Here is a 13,266-nt window from a genome sequence, read left to right as displayed (position 1 = left end):
GAATGCTCCTTCCCTGGGGCTCTGTGCAGAGGCAGGTACTCCAGCACCATCCCTGGGCACTCCAGGCAGGTACTCCAGCACCAGCAGCCTCTGTCTGTTGAGTTGCACTTTGGGGTAAAGCCAGGCTTGTAGGAAAAAGCATAAGCAGAAGGGTGGCAGCATGGGCAAAATGGAGCTAATGAATAACAGGTGGGTGAAATCAGCTACTTTTCTCTTTCAGTGGAGGGAGAGTGCTCAGAGTTCATGGATACAACTTAGATGTTGTACAGAAACCGAAGATCCGAGTTACAGTTTCTCCATCTGAACGCCGGCGCAGGGGAGCCGGACGATGGCGCAGAATCATCCCAGACTCGGAGTGCCCTGAGGATGCTCTGTGCAGCATCCAGCAGGTAGCATGGCAAAGTGCTCAGTGGGGATGTGGGTGCACACAGGTTGATGTGTCTGCTTCTGGACAGGTGGATTTTCTGTCCATAGGGCTTTTTTCCCCCCCTAGTTGCTGTTACCTGCATGGATCGTATCAAGAGTCTTGGCCGAGTGAAATTTTTCTTTGCCAGACTGAGAGGTTAAGCACTTTCACAAACCTTTCCATGGGTTGGGTCTGCTTCTGCTTAGAGATGTGCAGGATTGTGACGTGGGACAGAAATAGCAGGGCAGCAGTGTGGAGATAAAGGAATCTACAATTGAGTCAGAGAGCTTGTGTGGCTCAGCGTGTCTGCGCTCCAGACTCTTCCTTTTGCACAGTTCAGCCCATCCCTACAGTCTCTGGGCTCTCTTTCAGTCTGAGATACAAAACCAGGCAGAGTTCAGTTAAATTACCAGTGCGACCAACATTTTCTACTCTCCTGCTGCCAGTCTGCTGAGTTGGGTCACCACAGAGTATTGATGTGGTCACCAAGGTCACAGAGCATGCGGCAGAATTTTGCAGAGGTAGAGGGTGTTTGGCAGCCCAAGTACAAGAAGGATTTGTATTACTAGTGCACATGATGGAGGGCTTCCTTTACATAAACTGAGAGAATGTGCTTCTGATGCACGTTGATAAATAACAGCTGGTTTTACCAATGTTCTTGGGAAAGCATTTGAGGCTGTAGGGCAGAAAAAAACCAGACTAATACTTTCACCAAATGTATAAAATGTATCCAGCCGGGCACAGGAACACTTTCACAGAAGCTTTCAGACTGGGAAATCAGCCTTGCATTGAAGGTGTTTGGTCCCATTCTGTCAGAGCAGGGAGATCTAAAGCAGGTCTCTCTCCAAAATTTGCTGCCAGGGGGATATCAAAGCTGATTCTCAGCACTGAGACCTTCCAACAAAACCAGTGCTATGAAAACCTTCCTTAGAGGAACATGGGGAATTCCTCAGATCTTGGATTTTTCCCTCTACAGTTAAGCAGAGTTCCTCTGGCATTGTTCCAGATGAGAGAAATGCAGACTGGCCCCAGATTGCTCAGAATGAGAAGTATTGCCAAGCTGCAGGAGAAGCACTGGTGTTCCACTACTGACACTTTTTTTGCCTTTTGCATTTAGTTTGAAGAGCCATGTCTTGTTAACTCCTCTTACCTGATCCTGTGCAAAACTCCAGCCATTAACCTGCTGTTGAGGAGTGTCCGTATCAAACTGGAATTTATTCTGGATAATCTGAGCTTTGATTTCAATTCACTGCATCCCATACCCTTCTCTTATGAAGTCAATCCTGTCCTAAAACCACTGAATGCTGAGGATCCTGCCAAACCATATCGTCACAAGCCAGGAAGTGTCATCTCTGTGGAGGTAACACAAAAACTAGCTGGAATTAATGTTTATTGTACGGAGTTGTTTCTAAGCTGAGTGTTTCAAATTGGTGTCATGCAGTATCCAGGGTTTTTAAGGCATTTTTCATGGTTACAGCCTGTCACAGCACATCTGCTTTGGCCTGTGAGAAGTGGAAGAGGAAGAAAAGAGTGCATCAAAAAAGCCTCCTGAGCCCATAAAACATTGTTAAGGGCTTCATGGGGCTTGTGGAAACTTTTGTGCTTTTTTATTTTTAATTCTAATAAGCTATTTGTATATAAGATGTTAGTACTAAATTATCCTCACATCCTATTCTCCACTGCTGGCTTTTTTGTACCTACTTCAGATTCCTCTAGAAGTAACTTAGGAGTAAAAGAATCTTGCCAGTAGGGAAGACCTTACTAGGTGCAGGCAGGAAAATCACTCTTTAAATATGACATGGAAGTGCAGAGTGGTTGATGTTTTTATTGTACATGTGGAAAAAAAAAATCTCTGAGTTTTCTTTTGTATGGAAAGGTACTTTCTAGTCCAACACTCATTAAGAAAACTAATGGCTACAGCTGGAGATGCAGTTTCTCCACTGCTCTTTTTTTGCACAAGTAAAAACTGTGAGGATGTACGAGTCTAGAAATGTCTAGACTGCTGCCATTGGGGTTTGAATGCACGTTGGAGAAGTAGGGCAGTTTGAGAAGACTGAAAAAGAACTTCCAAAGAGCAAGGAGGTTGATCTGCCATCCTGTTGGAATACGCTGACAGAGCTGTGGGTTTAGAAAGCATTGAAACATAAGAATGTAATTAACATCGGTTAGCATGGTTTTATTAAAAAAAGGAGTCTTAAGCCCCCAAAACTAAAGCAGATAAGAGCAGTGGCATAGATGTGTTACACCTTTGCAAGGCATTGATTGATTCACCGGGGTGTATGGGTTAACTGACATGAGACTATCTTTTTAAATATATACACAGAGGGAAGAGTTGAGCTTAGCTGTGATGTGGCTGAAGAGCCTTAAGAGGACAGGCTATTTATAACTGTACTTATGCAGCGTGCTGCGGGTCCTAAAGCTGTAATCTAAATTGTATGCATGTGAATTTTTTAGCTTACAAAATTAACTCCTGCAGCCAATTCAGACGTGAGCCTAATCAGAGAAGAAAAAAGGCTGCTTTCATCCCATAGTAGTGGTTTTCTCTCTCTTCTCTGGAGCCACGGAAATACAGAGTTGTTTTTTCCCCTGTTTTGATGTGCTGTTCCACGTCCGTTGCAGGGGGAAAATCTAGATCTGGCTATTTCCAAGGATGAAGTTATGGCTATGATTGGGGAAGGAATCTGTGTGGTGAAGACTCTAACAAGGAATCATCTCTACTGTGAGCCCCCCTCTGAGCAGCCAGCTCCGCGTCACCGCACGAAGCGGGAGGGCACGGACTTGCTCCCAGAGTTCACGGTAGGGAATCAGCAGCACTGCAAGAAATCCTGTTTCTTGAAGCACAAGCGGGAAGTGGGAGTGGGGTGGGAAGTGAGGAAAGGTAGAAGCCCTGGTGAAGGACAGGAGGGATGGCAAGGAGCTGCTCTTGTTCTCAACGCTAATCTTATGTGCCCAATGTTCCCTGAAAGCAAACACTGTAGCTGGATTCAGTTGTGCTATGGGACAGCTTTGCTGGGGAGCTGTGTGCCACCTGTGCCCATTCTGGAGAAGCCCTGTGACTTTGTATTTCCTTCCTGCACTGATCTTACATCGTGCCACACGCTTTCTTATAGGTACAGATGGGAAACCTGAACTTCCTCCTGGGCCGAGTGCAGTACGACACGGAGAGCCAGCTCACCTTCCCACTGGAGGCACAGATTGGTTTGGGTGTTGGTGCTTCCTTTGTGGCTCTGATTGTTCTGGTCATCGTCTTCATATACAGGTAAGAAACTCTGGCATTGTATAAGTTCCTCACAACATTTTTCAGTGGATGTGGCCAAGCGTGTACATCTTGGGCCTAAACAAGGTCTTAGTTCTCTTTATTTTGTGCCAAATTCTGAGCCCCTGATGGTGTTGGATGTGGGAGGCACCAGGCACCTGTTGGTCACAGCCTGCACCTAATGGGTGCTCCAAGAGACACATCTAGTTTATGGAACACTGTTTGGCATCCTGCAAAGATGATGTTCGGTAGAAATTGCCTCAGCACCAACTGCCCTGGAGCCTTTGGCAGCAACACAACAGTTGGCAAGGACAGTCCCTGGGTCAGTGCCACTGGGAACAATTCTGCTTCTTATTGCAGGAGGAAGAGCAAACAGGCTCTGAGGGATTACAAGAAAGTTCAAATCCAGCTGGAAAATCTGGAAACAAGTGTTCGGGACAGATGCAAAAAGGAATTCACAGGTCAGTCACTGAGCTCCTAGGTTCTTGCAGCTTCAGGGAAGCTTAAGGAACCACTCAGCCCTACTTCTCTTCCCATTCCTGTGTACTTGTCTGCGTAACTCAGGGCAGGCAATACCTGCACCAGTGCATTGAAACATATAGCAAAATTTTTCCCTATTTTTAATTTAATTCAGGGCACAATGATCTATACAAACCCCTCTCATTCTCCAGTTCATCCTCCAGACTCAGATGAAGAGCTAAAGGTCAAGGCAGCACTCTTGAAAAGATCTTAATGACAGCTACTAGCCCAGTCTCTTGCAGCCCATGTTCTGGGCCTGCAAACCTTGTACTTGAGCTGCTAACAGCTGTGGGAGACCTGGGGCTCTGAAGCTCTGCAGGTGACTCCAACTGTAATCCCAGCTAATGTGGGAAGTAGTGAGGAGCAGGAAGTCTAATACTCTCTACTGTAGGTTATGGCTGTAACCACAGATGTGTGCTGAACAGTGGCTTCCTCGTTATAAAACTGGGAGCCAGCCCTTGATTGGAACTTTCCTCATGCATTTTCTCCCACTGCCTGCTCTAGTTTTAAATGTTCTAGCAATGAGACCCCCATGTGCCTCTTCCTGACAGGAAACATCCTTCCTCTTTCTCAGTCCCATCCTGCTGGCCCCGGTTCCTGCACTCACCTCATGCTCTGCACCACCAGTTGCGTGATCCTGTCAGTTGTGTCAGCCTCACGGGCGTTTCCTTTCCCTCAGACCTGATGACTGAGATGATGGACCTCACAAGTGACCTTGTGGGCACAGGGATCCCCTTCCTGGACTACAAGTCCTATGCAGAACGCATTTTCTTCCCGGGCCATCGTGAGTCACCGCTGCAAAGAGACCTGGACATCCCTGAGTGCCGGCGGCAAACAGTGGAGCAGGGCTTGGTCCAGCTCTCCAACCTGCTCAACAGCAAGCTTTTCCTCACCAAGGTAATGTCCCTCTCTCTGCTTGCAGCCTTCTCTGGCACCAGGGCCACGTCACTGCCAGCAGAAAGTGGGCAGTGTCTATTAAGGTTCATTCCTCAATAGCTCCCTGCAGCATCACTTCTTCCAAGAGCCAGCAGCTGTAACTGCCTTGTTTTCAGCAGATTCACACACTGGCTTATCTCTCTCCCCACCAGTTCATCCACACTCTGGAAATCCAGCGCACTTTCTCTCCGAGAGACCGGGCCTATGTGGCATCACTGCTCACAGTGTCACTGCATGGGAAGCTGGAGTACTTCACTGACATCCTCAAAACGCTCCTGAATGACCTTGTGGAGCAGTACGTGGCCAAGAACCCCAAGCTGATGCTGCGGAGGTGAGTGAGCCAGCCATGGCTACCAGCTGCCCGAGGGGATGGAGCCTTTCTGTCCAGCTCTGAAACCCCCATGAGTAGGACAACATCGTGGCATGGGCTGCAGCTGTGAGACCATACACTGAATGGGAGGAAGCTGTAACAATGACACCCCTCTCTCCAGGCAGGGAATAGAGCAAGAAAGGTGTAGAAAGAGTAGGAAGCTGGAGTTGCCTGCCCCAAATCCTTCTTCTTTTGAAGTTGCTGTATACCTTGTGTTCAGGTACTAGGGCTCTGCCAAGTCTGCTGATCCCACTTCGTTGTTAGAGGTCCCTGGGTTCGCGGTCAAGCCATATTTGGAAGCTAAACTGAGATATCTCCCATGTTCAGATCCCCATTAGCCCCTTGTCTGGTCCGTCCTAAAGAAATTTCCCTTGTTTGGGAACTACTAGAGGCTTTCCTCTGTCTCCTGCTTCATGTCTCTCCTCTTCTGTCATTTGGTGCCTCCTTCAGGCTGAAAAGAGCTTTCAATAAGTGATGTCAAAAGCATTAACCTTACTGGTCTCTAATGTCTTTTTTTTTCTCTCCCTTCACCCTGTATCATTATTTAGTGTGCTCTTTTCTCAAAGGGAGGAATCTTTACTCCAAATCTCCCCCTGCTCTGCACCATATTCCTGTGACCAACCTGATGCTCTCTTTCAGGACAGAAACAGTGGTAGAGAAGCTGTTAACCAACTGGATGTCCATCTGCCTGTACGCCTTTGTGAGGGTGAGCTCTTTGTCCCGTTGTGGTGTAGAGGGGCCAACAGAGGGCAGGCAGCTACAGCTTTGCTTTGTGCCTCACTCAGCTGAAGCAGTGCCAGAGTCACCCTGTATTTCAGGGTGAGGAATAAGAGAGCTGGGCTGTTCACTGGGAACAGGGATGCTTAAATAAGCATTAATAGCACTCATTGTTTCCAGGATGTCTCTCCAGGTCATGGAGGGCTCAGTGCAGCTCCTTTATTTTGAAACATACTGGCCGTAGGCTGGTCTGTGCATGGAGAGGACAGATGCTGGTTTAATTCCTTTCCTTGGAGAGGGGGTGGCACTCAGACGAGTGACACAGAGGCAGAGCAGTGCTTTGGTTGTGTGCATCTCCCTGGTAGCTGATGCTTCCCTGTGCATGAAGCAGGAGCTGTTGCCACAGGCTCTGTCTTTGCCTGCTGTGGCTCAGCTGCTGTATCCTCAGTCTTGATCCCCCTCTGCTTGGTGTCCATGTTTCAAAGCTATTTGGCTCTGCTGGGAGGAGCAAGCTGAATTTCTCTCCTTCCTTTCCATTGCCAGGATTCTGTTGGGGAGCCCCTTTACATGCTATTTCGAGGAATCAAGCACCAGGTGGACAAAGGGCCAGTTGACTGGGTGACAGGGAAAGCCAAATATACCCTCAATGACAACCGCCTTCTGAGAGAGGACCTGGAGTACCGGACTCTGGTAAGCACCAGATCTTCTGTCCTCTCTGGTATGACAGGGCTGAATGTCTCTGCTCCCATTACAGAGGTGGAAGTGCAGCATCCTGATGCTGTCTCTTGGGAGCCAGGTTTGTCCCAGCAGCACAGGTCCACAGTTGAGCAAGAGCTCTGCTAAATCTGGTGCTTTTGCCCTAGGCTGATAGGAATCTTCACCACAGTAATCTGGTGTATGTGCTGTGCTCTGTGTCTGGAAATAAGGGGATGACATTGCTGATGGTGCTTTGAAGCTCCTCCCCAGTGATGTTGAACTGGCTTCCAGCTCTTGACACAAGGCTGAGAACATTTGTAATGTTTTCTTTTCTGAAACTCTCAGTGAAAGGACGAGCTGTTAACTTGACTGAATGCCAACCACCAAAGGTGTAAATGTGCCAGATATAATCTTATCAGCTGAGTAGCTGTGACCTTTTCTTCCACAGACCTTAAATGCTTTGACACAAGCAGGAGTTGGTGCAGGAGGGGCAGAAGACTCCCAAGGGATTTCTGCAAAAGTGCTGGACTGTGATACCATAACACAGGTGAAGGAGAAAATCCTAGATCAGATCTACAAAGGGACACCATACTGCCACCGGCCAGACCCAGACACCCTGGACCTCGGTGAGCAGAACTCTTTGGTGCCAAAAATCAGTGAGGAAGTGGAGGAGTGATGGTTGGGTATCTGATATTTGTCGTTCTCTGCTGGCTGTCCAGAGCCACTGACCAAGGATCTCGTGCTCTGGCTGGACCCAACAGGGCATGATGCAGGAAAGGGGCTGTAACAGCAAGAAGCAGGAGTTGGAAGGAGGCAGTTGGGTTCAGCCCATTCCATTTCATGGTGTTCTTTGCCAGACTCAGACCATAGCAATAGCTTGGGCAAGGAGATATAGAAAAAAAGTACAGAAAATGTGTAGGAGAGGAGGTGGATTTGAGTGCAGTGCAAAGATGCTGTGGTCAGAGACTGGCTCTTCCTGGCAGTGAAGTCAATGACAGCCTCTCAGTAATCTGTCAGCAAGGGTTTTGCCCACAGTACTTAATGAATGGTAGAACTTACATTGTGAGGGAAACCACTGTTTTCCGTCTTCTTCATTCTTTGCTGTTGCTGAATAGTGGTGACATTTAGAAATGAGAAGGTACTGAGGAAATAGTAGCTGATAAGAACTATGGGTGCATATTTGTCGTTTGAACCACCTGCTTGAAGAGTCACAGTCTGACAGAATTTGTAGGAACTTGACAGGTGGAACCTGGGAGGCCATGAGGCCGCCTGTCCCCGTGCTCAGAGAGAGACTGTCCTGTGACTGCAGGACAGCACTGTTGCAGGCACTTGCTCAGGTTATGCTGTCTGTGAAATACCACGGGTAAAGGTTGATGAGAATCAGAGGGTGTGTAATGAGGTCAGCCAGGCTGAAGCAGATGATGACTCAAATTAACACTTAATCTGTTCATTTTCTGTGTTTCGGTGGCTGTAGAGTGGAGATCAGGGCTGGCAGGTCATCTGATACTGTCCGATGAGGATGTGACATCTGTTGTTCAAGGGACTTGGAAACGTCTGAACACTCTTCAGCATTACAAGGTCAGAACTCAGTCTGCCATTGCCTTGTCACTCTTCTCATCTTCCATCACTGTCATGCTCTATTTGTGGCTCTGGCTCCTGGTGGATGGTCACTGTCAAAAGGCTGGACCTTTCTTGCAGCATCGTATTCAAATTAGGTTAATGCTGTGGCCTGCACTCTGACTTAAGCAAGTGCAGCCCTGTCCTTAAGCTGTGCCTGAGATGTGGGCAGGTGTGGAGCTTGGAAGGAGATGCACAAGTTCACGCCTGGTGGCTGCTGCAGTGATGTGCTGGATCTGTTCGTGTTCCAGTCCAGATCAGTTAGCAGGTGATGACGCACTGGCCTGCAGAGTAGCTTCTAGGAATGGAAAGAGGGAGCTTTTAATTACCTTGCACCAACATGTCACATGTTGCACCAATATGTCATCAACATGTTCTAGATGTGAATAACCTCAGTCCCTGAGTATTATCTTCATTGTACTTTGCAAGTCAGTTTTTTAATTGGTACAGAGAAGATTTTCTCACCATCAGGAAAGACAGTGATGGTGCTCCAAAATTCCTCATTCTGTCCCTTTTTCTAGTAATGGTATGGTCTGTTTTAGTCTACAAGCACTTGCTTGCTGTGCTGATGAGGAGCACATGCCATTTGTTTTGAAAGTTGTTGTTTTGCTTGTGTGCAGGTCCCTGATGGAGCAACAGTAGCACTGGTCCCACGCCTGACAAAGCACATCCATAGGGAGAATCAGGATTACATCCCAGGAGAGAGTGAGTTTGAGGTCTTGTTCTCATAAAGTGATTTTAGAGCACTTGCTATTTAGTGGGATAAGTCTCCTGCCATAGCCCCAGCTTTATGCTGCTATAGAAGGCTGACACATGCTTTGGACCCTCATAGGATTGTCAGGAAATGTGAGAGCTTGGGCAGGTGAGATGAGAGAAAAGCAGAAAACTGTGAGAGCAGAGAAAGCTGGTCTGGGTGTGGAAATGCAGGACAAGCACAATTCTCTAATTCTGACTCACCAGGGCTTACTGTAGTCTGCAACTTGTAGAAATCTTAATATCCTCAGGTGCTCAGCATGGGTCGGGGATGGGATGGTGATGGGATACCAGGCAGTTCCCTTACTGCCTGGCAGAGTAAACAGCTCCATGGATACTCCTGTGGCACGAGGGACAATAGCCACAGTCCACAGCTTAAGAGATTCAAATTGGATGTGGAAAAAAACCTTCAACAAACCCTGAAACAAACCATTGGGGTGGTGGGAGATCTCTGTCTGGGGAAGTTTCCAAGACCTTGAAGGTTTTGGGTGGACAAAGGCAACCTTCTAGTTGCTAGTGCTAGCACTGGTTGTACTCTGTGCAGAAGGCTGGATAGAGGCCTTCAGAGGTTTCTTCCCATTTGTGTTTCTGTCATATTGGGAAATCTTGCTTCCTTGGGGCTCACCTGGCCAAGCTCCATTGTGAGAGGACCCACACTGATCTGTAAATAATTGGTTGGTTTAGAAACGCCAATGCTGGAGGATGCAGATGAAGGTGGGATCAAACTTTGGCACCTCGTAAAACCAACAGAAGAGCCAGAGCTTCCCAAGCATCGGCGTGGGAGCTTAAGGGATCGGGAGCGAGCCAAGGCAATCCCGGAGATCTATCTGACACGTCTGCTCTCAATGAAGGTGAGAAGAAGCACAGACTGTGTTGTGCTTGGGATCTTGCCTCCCTTCATGTCCCCTGGGAGAGATTGCAGGGATGTGTATGAGGGTGAAGCAGCCCCCCCTACCTGCAGTACATCTGACTTCCCTCCAGGTTTTGCTTTGCTCATGAGCTTCTCCCTGCCCTCTCTTCCACAAGCCACTGGGGCCTCCTTTCTGCAGTGGGTCTGAGGTACCTTTAGATGGGTGAGGGGAGGTCACTGAGCAGAAGAGGGTGACCTCTCGTTTGTGTGAGGCTTGGGTTGTCCACTCTTCTCTATTCTGACTCTGTCCTGCTCGGTTCTTCACAGGGCACTTTGCAGAAGTTTGTGGATGACTTGTTCCAGGTGATCCTCAGCACCAACCGCCCTGTCCCTCTGGCAGTCAAATACTTCTTTGATCTCTTAGATGAGCAGGCCATACACTATGGGATTTCAGACCCTGAAACCATCCATATCTGGAAGACAAACAGGTAGGGTGCTCCTGAGGGCCCCAAAGGAGGCACCACTAATTTGCCTGAAGCTGATCACTTGCAAAGTGACAGCCACCTCTGCCTGCTGAGGAGGAGCAAAAGGGAGTGCAGGGGAGAAGAGCATTGGGGTAAAGAGCTGGTTTTGGTGGGAGAATAAAGCTGAAAGGTGCAGTAACACACAGGACATCTTTTGGCACTGTAGTTGCTACCTTTGCTGATGCCCTGTTGCACTTCTGTCTGCAGCCTGCCCCTGCGGTTCTGGATTAACATCATCAAGAATCCCCAGTTTGTCTTTGACGTGCAGACGTCGGATAATGTGGATGCTGTGCTGCTGGTCATTGCACAGACCTTCATGGACTCCTGTACAATAGCTGACCATAAGTTAGGGCGGGTGAGTACAGAGGGAGAAGGGAGCACGGTAGGCACAGAGAGTTGAGCAGTGCTGCCCCAGGAAGGCAATAATGTTTATGTTGCCTCATGGAAACAGCAAGCCAGGCTCATTTTTGCTTCCATGTGCCACTGGAGAATAATGGGGACTCCTGGGAAGAGAGGAGGGAGGAGCTGGTTTTGTTTATCAACAAGAAGTTGTTGAGAAGTGCTCTTTATTTGCAGCTTAGAGCTACTTGGGGGACAGAGCTGAACTCTAGTTGACTGTGGCAGACAGTAGGGGTCACAGGGTGCAGCTTGGGACATTCAAGGTGGCCATTAGAAAAACTTTCTACCACCACTACTCACCCTGTGCCTATGGTGGAACAGTCCTGCACAGGTCACCAGAGATGGGATGGGTGGATCTCTGGAGGATGTAAGGCATCAGCTATGCAAAGCCATAGCCAATGTGATCTCATACTGGTGATCACCCAGCTCCAAGTTCAAAGGCTGGACTAGGGATCCCAGACACATCTCACTGACACATCTCAGGGTTCCTCAGACTGCATTATTAGAAGAGAGCCTGCTATTTGAAGTGCCTCTCCATGCAGAGGACAAAAAATTCCTGATCCTGAACAAATGACAGAAAATAGTGATGGTGTTACCTGCTGAGATTAGCCCACAGCATGATGAAGGAGCTTTTCATAATCAATTCTGGTTTTGGATGTTCAAGGACTCTCCGATCAATAAGCTGCTTTATGCCCGGGACATTCCTCGCTACAAGCAGATGGTGGAAAGGTAAGTGATGGATGTGAGGAGGTGTGGTTTGAGCAGTGAGAAGGAGGAACCACACACTAACTGCCTGTGTACCACTGTCTAGGTATTATGCGGACATTCGTCAGACCATCTCTGCCAGTGACCAGGAGATGAACTCTGCCCTGGCTGAGCTATCACGGGTAAATAAAATTATTTCAGAAGTCATCTGGCCTCTCACCTGTGCATCTAAGAGAGACTTATTAATGCAAGGATGAGAGATACTCCGGTTGAGTGTACATTTCTGCTCAGACCTACTGACTGTTCCCAGTGGCTGCTCTGCATCACTGGGAAGGCAAGGGCCCCTGAAGAGAAAAGTGTAGTCAAGGGTTCAGGGCAAGGAGTACATATGATTTTTCCTTTGCTAGGATCTGCTGGTGAGTTCCCTTTCTTGTTGCTTTGTGCAATGGGCACATTTCCTAGTGAGTTGTGAGGACACAGAATTTAGATGAACAATTGTTAGGTGTCTCACAGTTTTGTCTCATTTCCTCTCTTATACACAGAATTACTCAGGTGACCTCAATTCCCTGGTGGCTCTACATGAATTGTACAAATACATCAATAAGTACTATGACCAGGTGAGTGTGTGTTTTCAGCAGGTATGAACATGCCCTTCTCCTTTTACCATCCAAACAAAAAAACTACAAAACAATTAACAATTAAGAGTAGCCAAACTATTACAACACTGTGTATTGTTTCATTGGCATGTGTAACTCATGTCATGAGTAACACTTATCATTTCAATTATCACTTAACACTTTATCAATTCTTATCAAAGAAGACAGAGGAAATCACCAAAAGGACTTATCTGTAACTTGGAGGCTGTTGGGATATCATGTACGCTTTTTTTTTTTGACTCCAATACTCAAAAACTCTACTTCAAAATGAAATGCAGTTAGTTCAGATTAATTTACTGAAGACTTAATTTTCAGGTGAGAAGTTTACTGTTCTTTTTGCCCTGTGATATTTATAAGTCATTAGAATGAATCTAGAATACCTATTCTGTGGTTAATTTGAGATTAATTACTACATACCTGCTCTGGACTTGAGCACGCTGAATTCCAGCTTGGGGCTCTCCACGGTGCATGGAATTGAGCTGGTTGAGTGTTGTGTGCTGGAGAAAGGCTGCCAGTGAGCTCTGTCTTGTTGCAGATCATTACTGCCTTGGAAGAAGACCCCACGGCACAGAAGATGCAGCTCGGATATAGACTGCAACAGATTGCAGCAGCTGTGGAGAATAAAGTCACAGATTTGTGACAGGCACAGACAGACTGCTCTCCCCTGGCTGAACGGGGACAGTGCTCATCCTAGTTTATACACAGGGTGTCCTGCTGCCATTGGAACCAGACTCTCCAAGGAACCTGCGGGTGACATTAGCAGGGATGGCCAAGGCAGTACAAAGTACAAGCGTCCTTGCATCTCAGAGAATATTTTTTTACAGCTTTTTTTTTCTTTTTAAAAGCAAAACAAAACAAAAAA

At 47.5% G+C, this 13,266-nt stretch overlaps 1 protein-coding gene across 1 annotated transcript in view; it reads left to right on the top strand.

Annotated features, from left to right (window-relative positions):
- The window catches only part of PLXNB1 (plexin B1), a 53,263-nt gene extending 39,997 nt beyond the window's left edge, over positions 1-13,266 (top strand). Inside the window, exons 19-37 of the mRNA XM_008925275.2 lie at positions 221-389; positions 1,524-1,766; positions 3,026-3,202; positions 3,517-3,665; positions 4,023-4,123; positions 4,861-5,078; positions 5,270-5,448; positions 6,127-6,193; positions 6,748-6,894; positions 7,349-7,526; positions 8,375-8,478; positions 9,138-9,222; positions 9,955-10,121; positions 10,448-10,608; positions 10,852-10,999; positions 11,708-11,772; positions 11,855-11,930; positions 12,291-12,365; positions 12,940-13,266. Coding sequence (XP_008923523.2) covers positions 221-389; positions 1,524-1,766; positions 3,026-3,202; positions 3,517-3,665; positions 4,023-4,123; positions 4,861-5,078; positions 5,270-5,448; positions 6,127-6,193; positions 6,748-6,894; positions 7,349-7,526; positions 8,375-8,478; positions 9,138-9,222; positions 9,955-10,121; positions 10,448-10,608; positions 10,852-10,999; positions 11,708-11,772; positions 11,855-11,930; positions 12,291-12,365; positions 12,940-13,044 — 2,614 coding nt within the window. The 3' untranslated portion in view covers positions 13,045-13,266. The remainder of the gene's footprint in view (positions 1-220; positions 390-1,523; positions 1,767-3,025; positions 3,203-3,516; positions 3,666-4,022; positions 4,124-4,860; positions 5,079-5,269; positions 5,449-6,126; positions 6,194-6,747; positions 6,895-7,348; positions 7,527-8,374; positions 8,479-9,137; positions 9,223-9,954; positions 10,122-10,447; positions 10,609-10,851; positions 11,000-11,707; positions 11,773-11,854; positions 11,931-12,290; positions 12,366-12,939) is intronic.

The sequence above is a fragment of the Manacus vitellinus genome, unplaced genomic scaffold (genome assembly GCF_001715985.3).
Source record: "Manacus vitellinus isolate BGI_N305 unplaced genomic scaffold, ASM171598v3 scaffold_14_pilon, whole genome shotgun sequence".
Lineage (NCBI taxonomy): Eukaryota > Metazoa > Chordata > Aves > Passeriformes > Pipridae > Manacus > Manacus vitellinus.
Note: the sequence above shows the minus strand (reverse complement) of the source record. Positions and strands in the feature narration are given on the sequence as shown.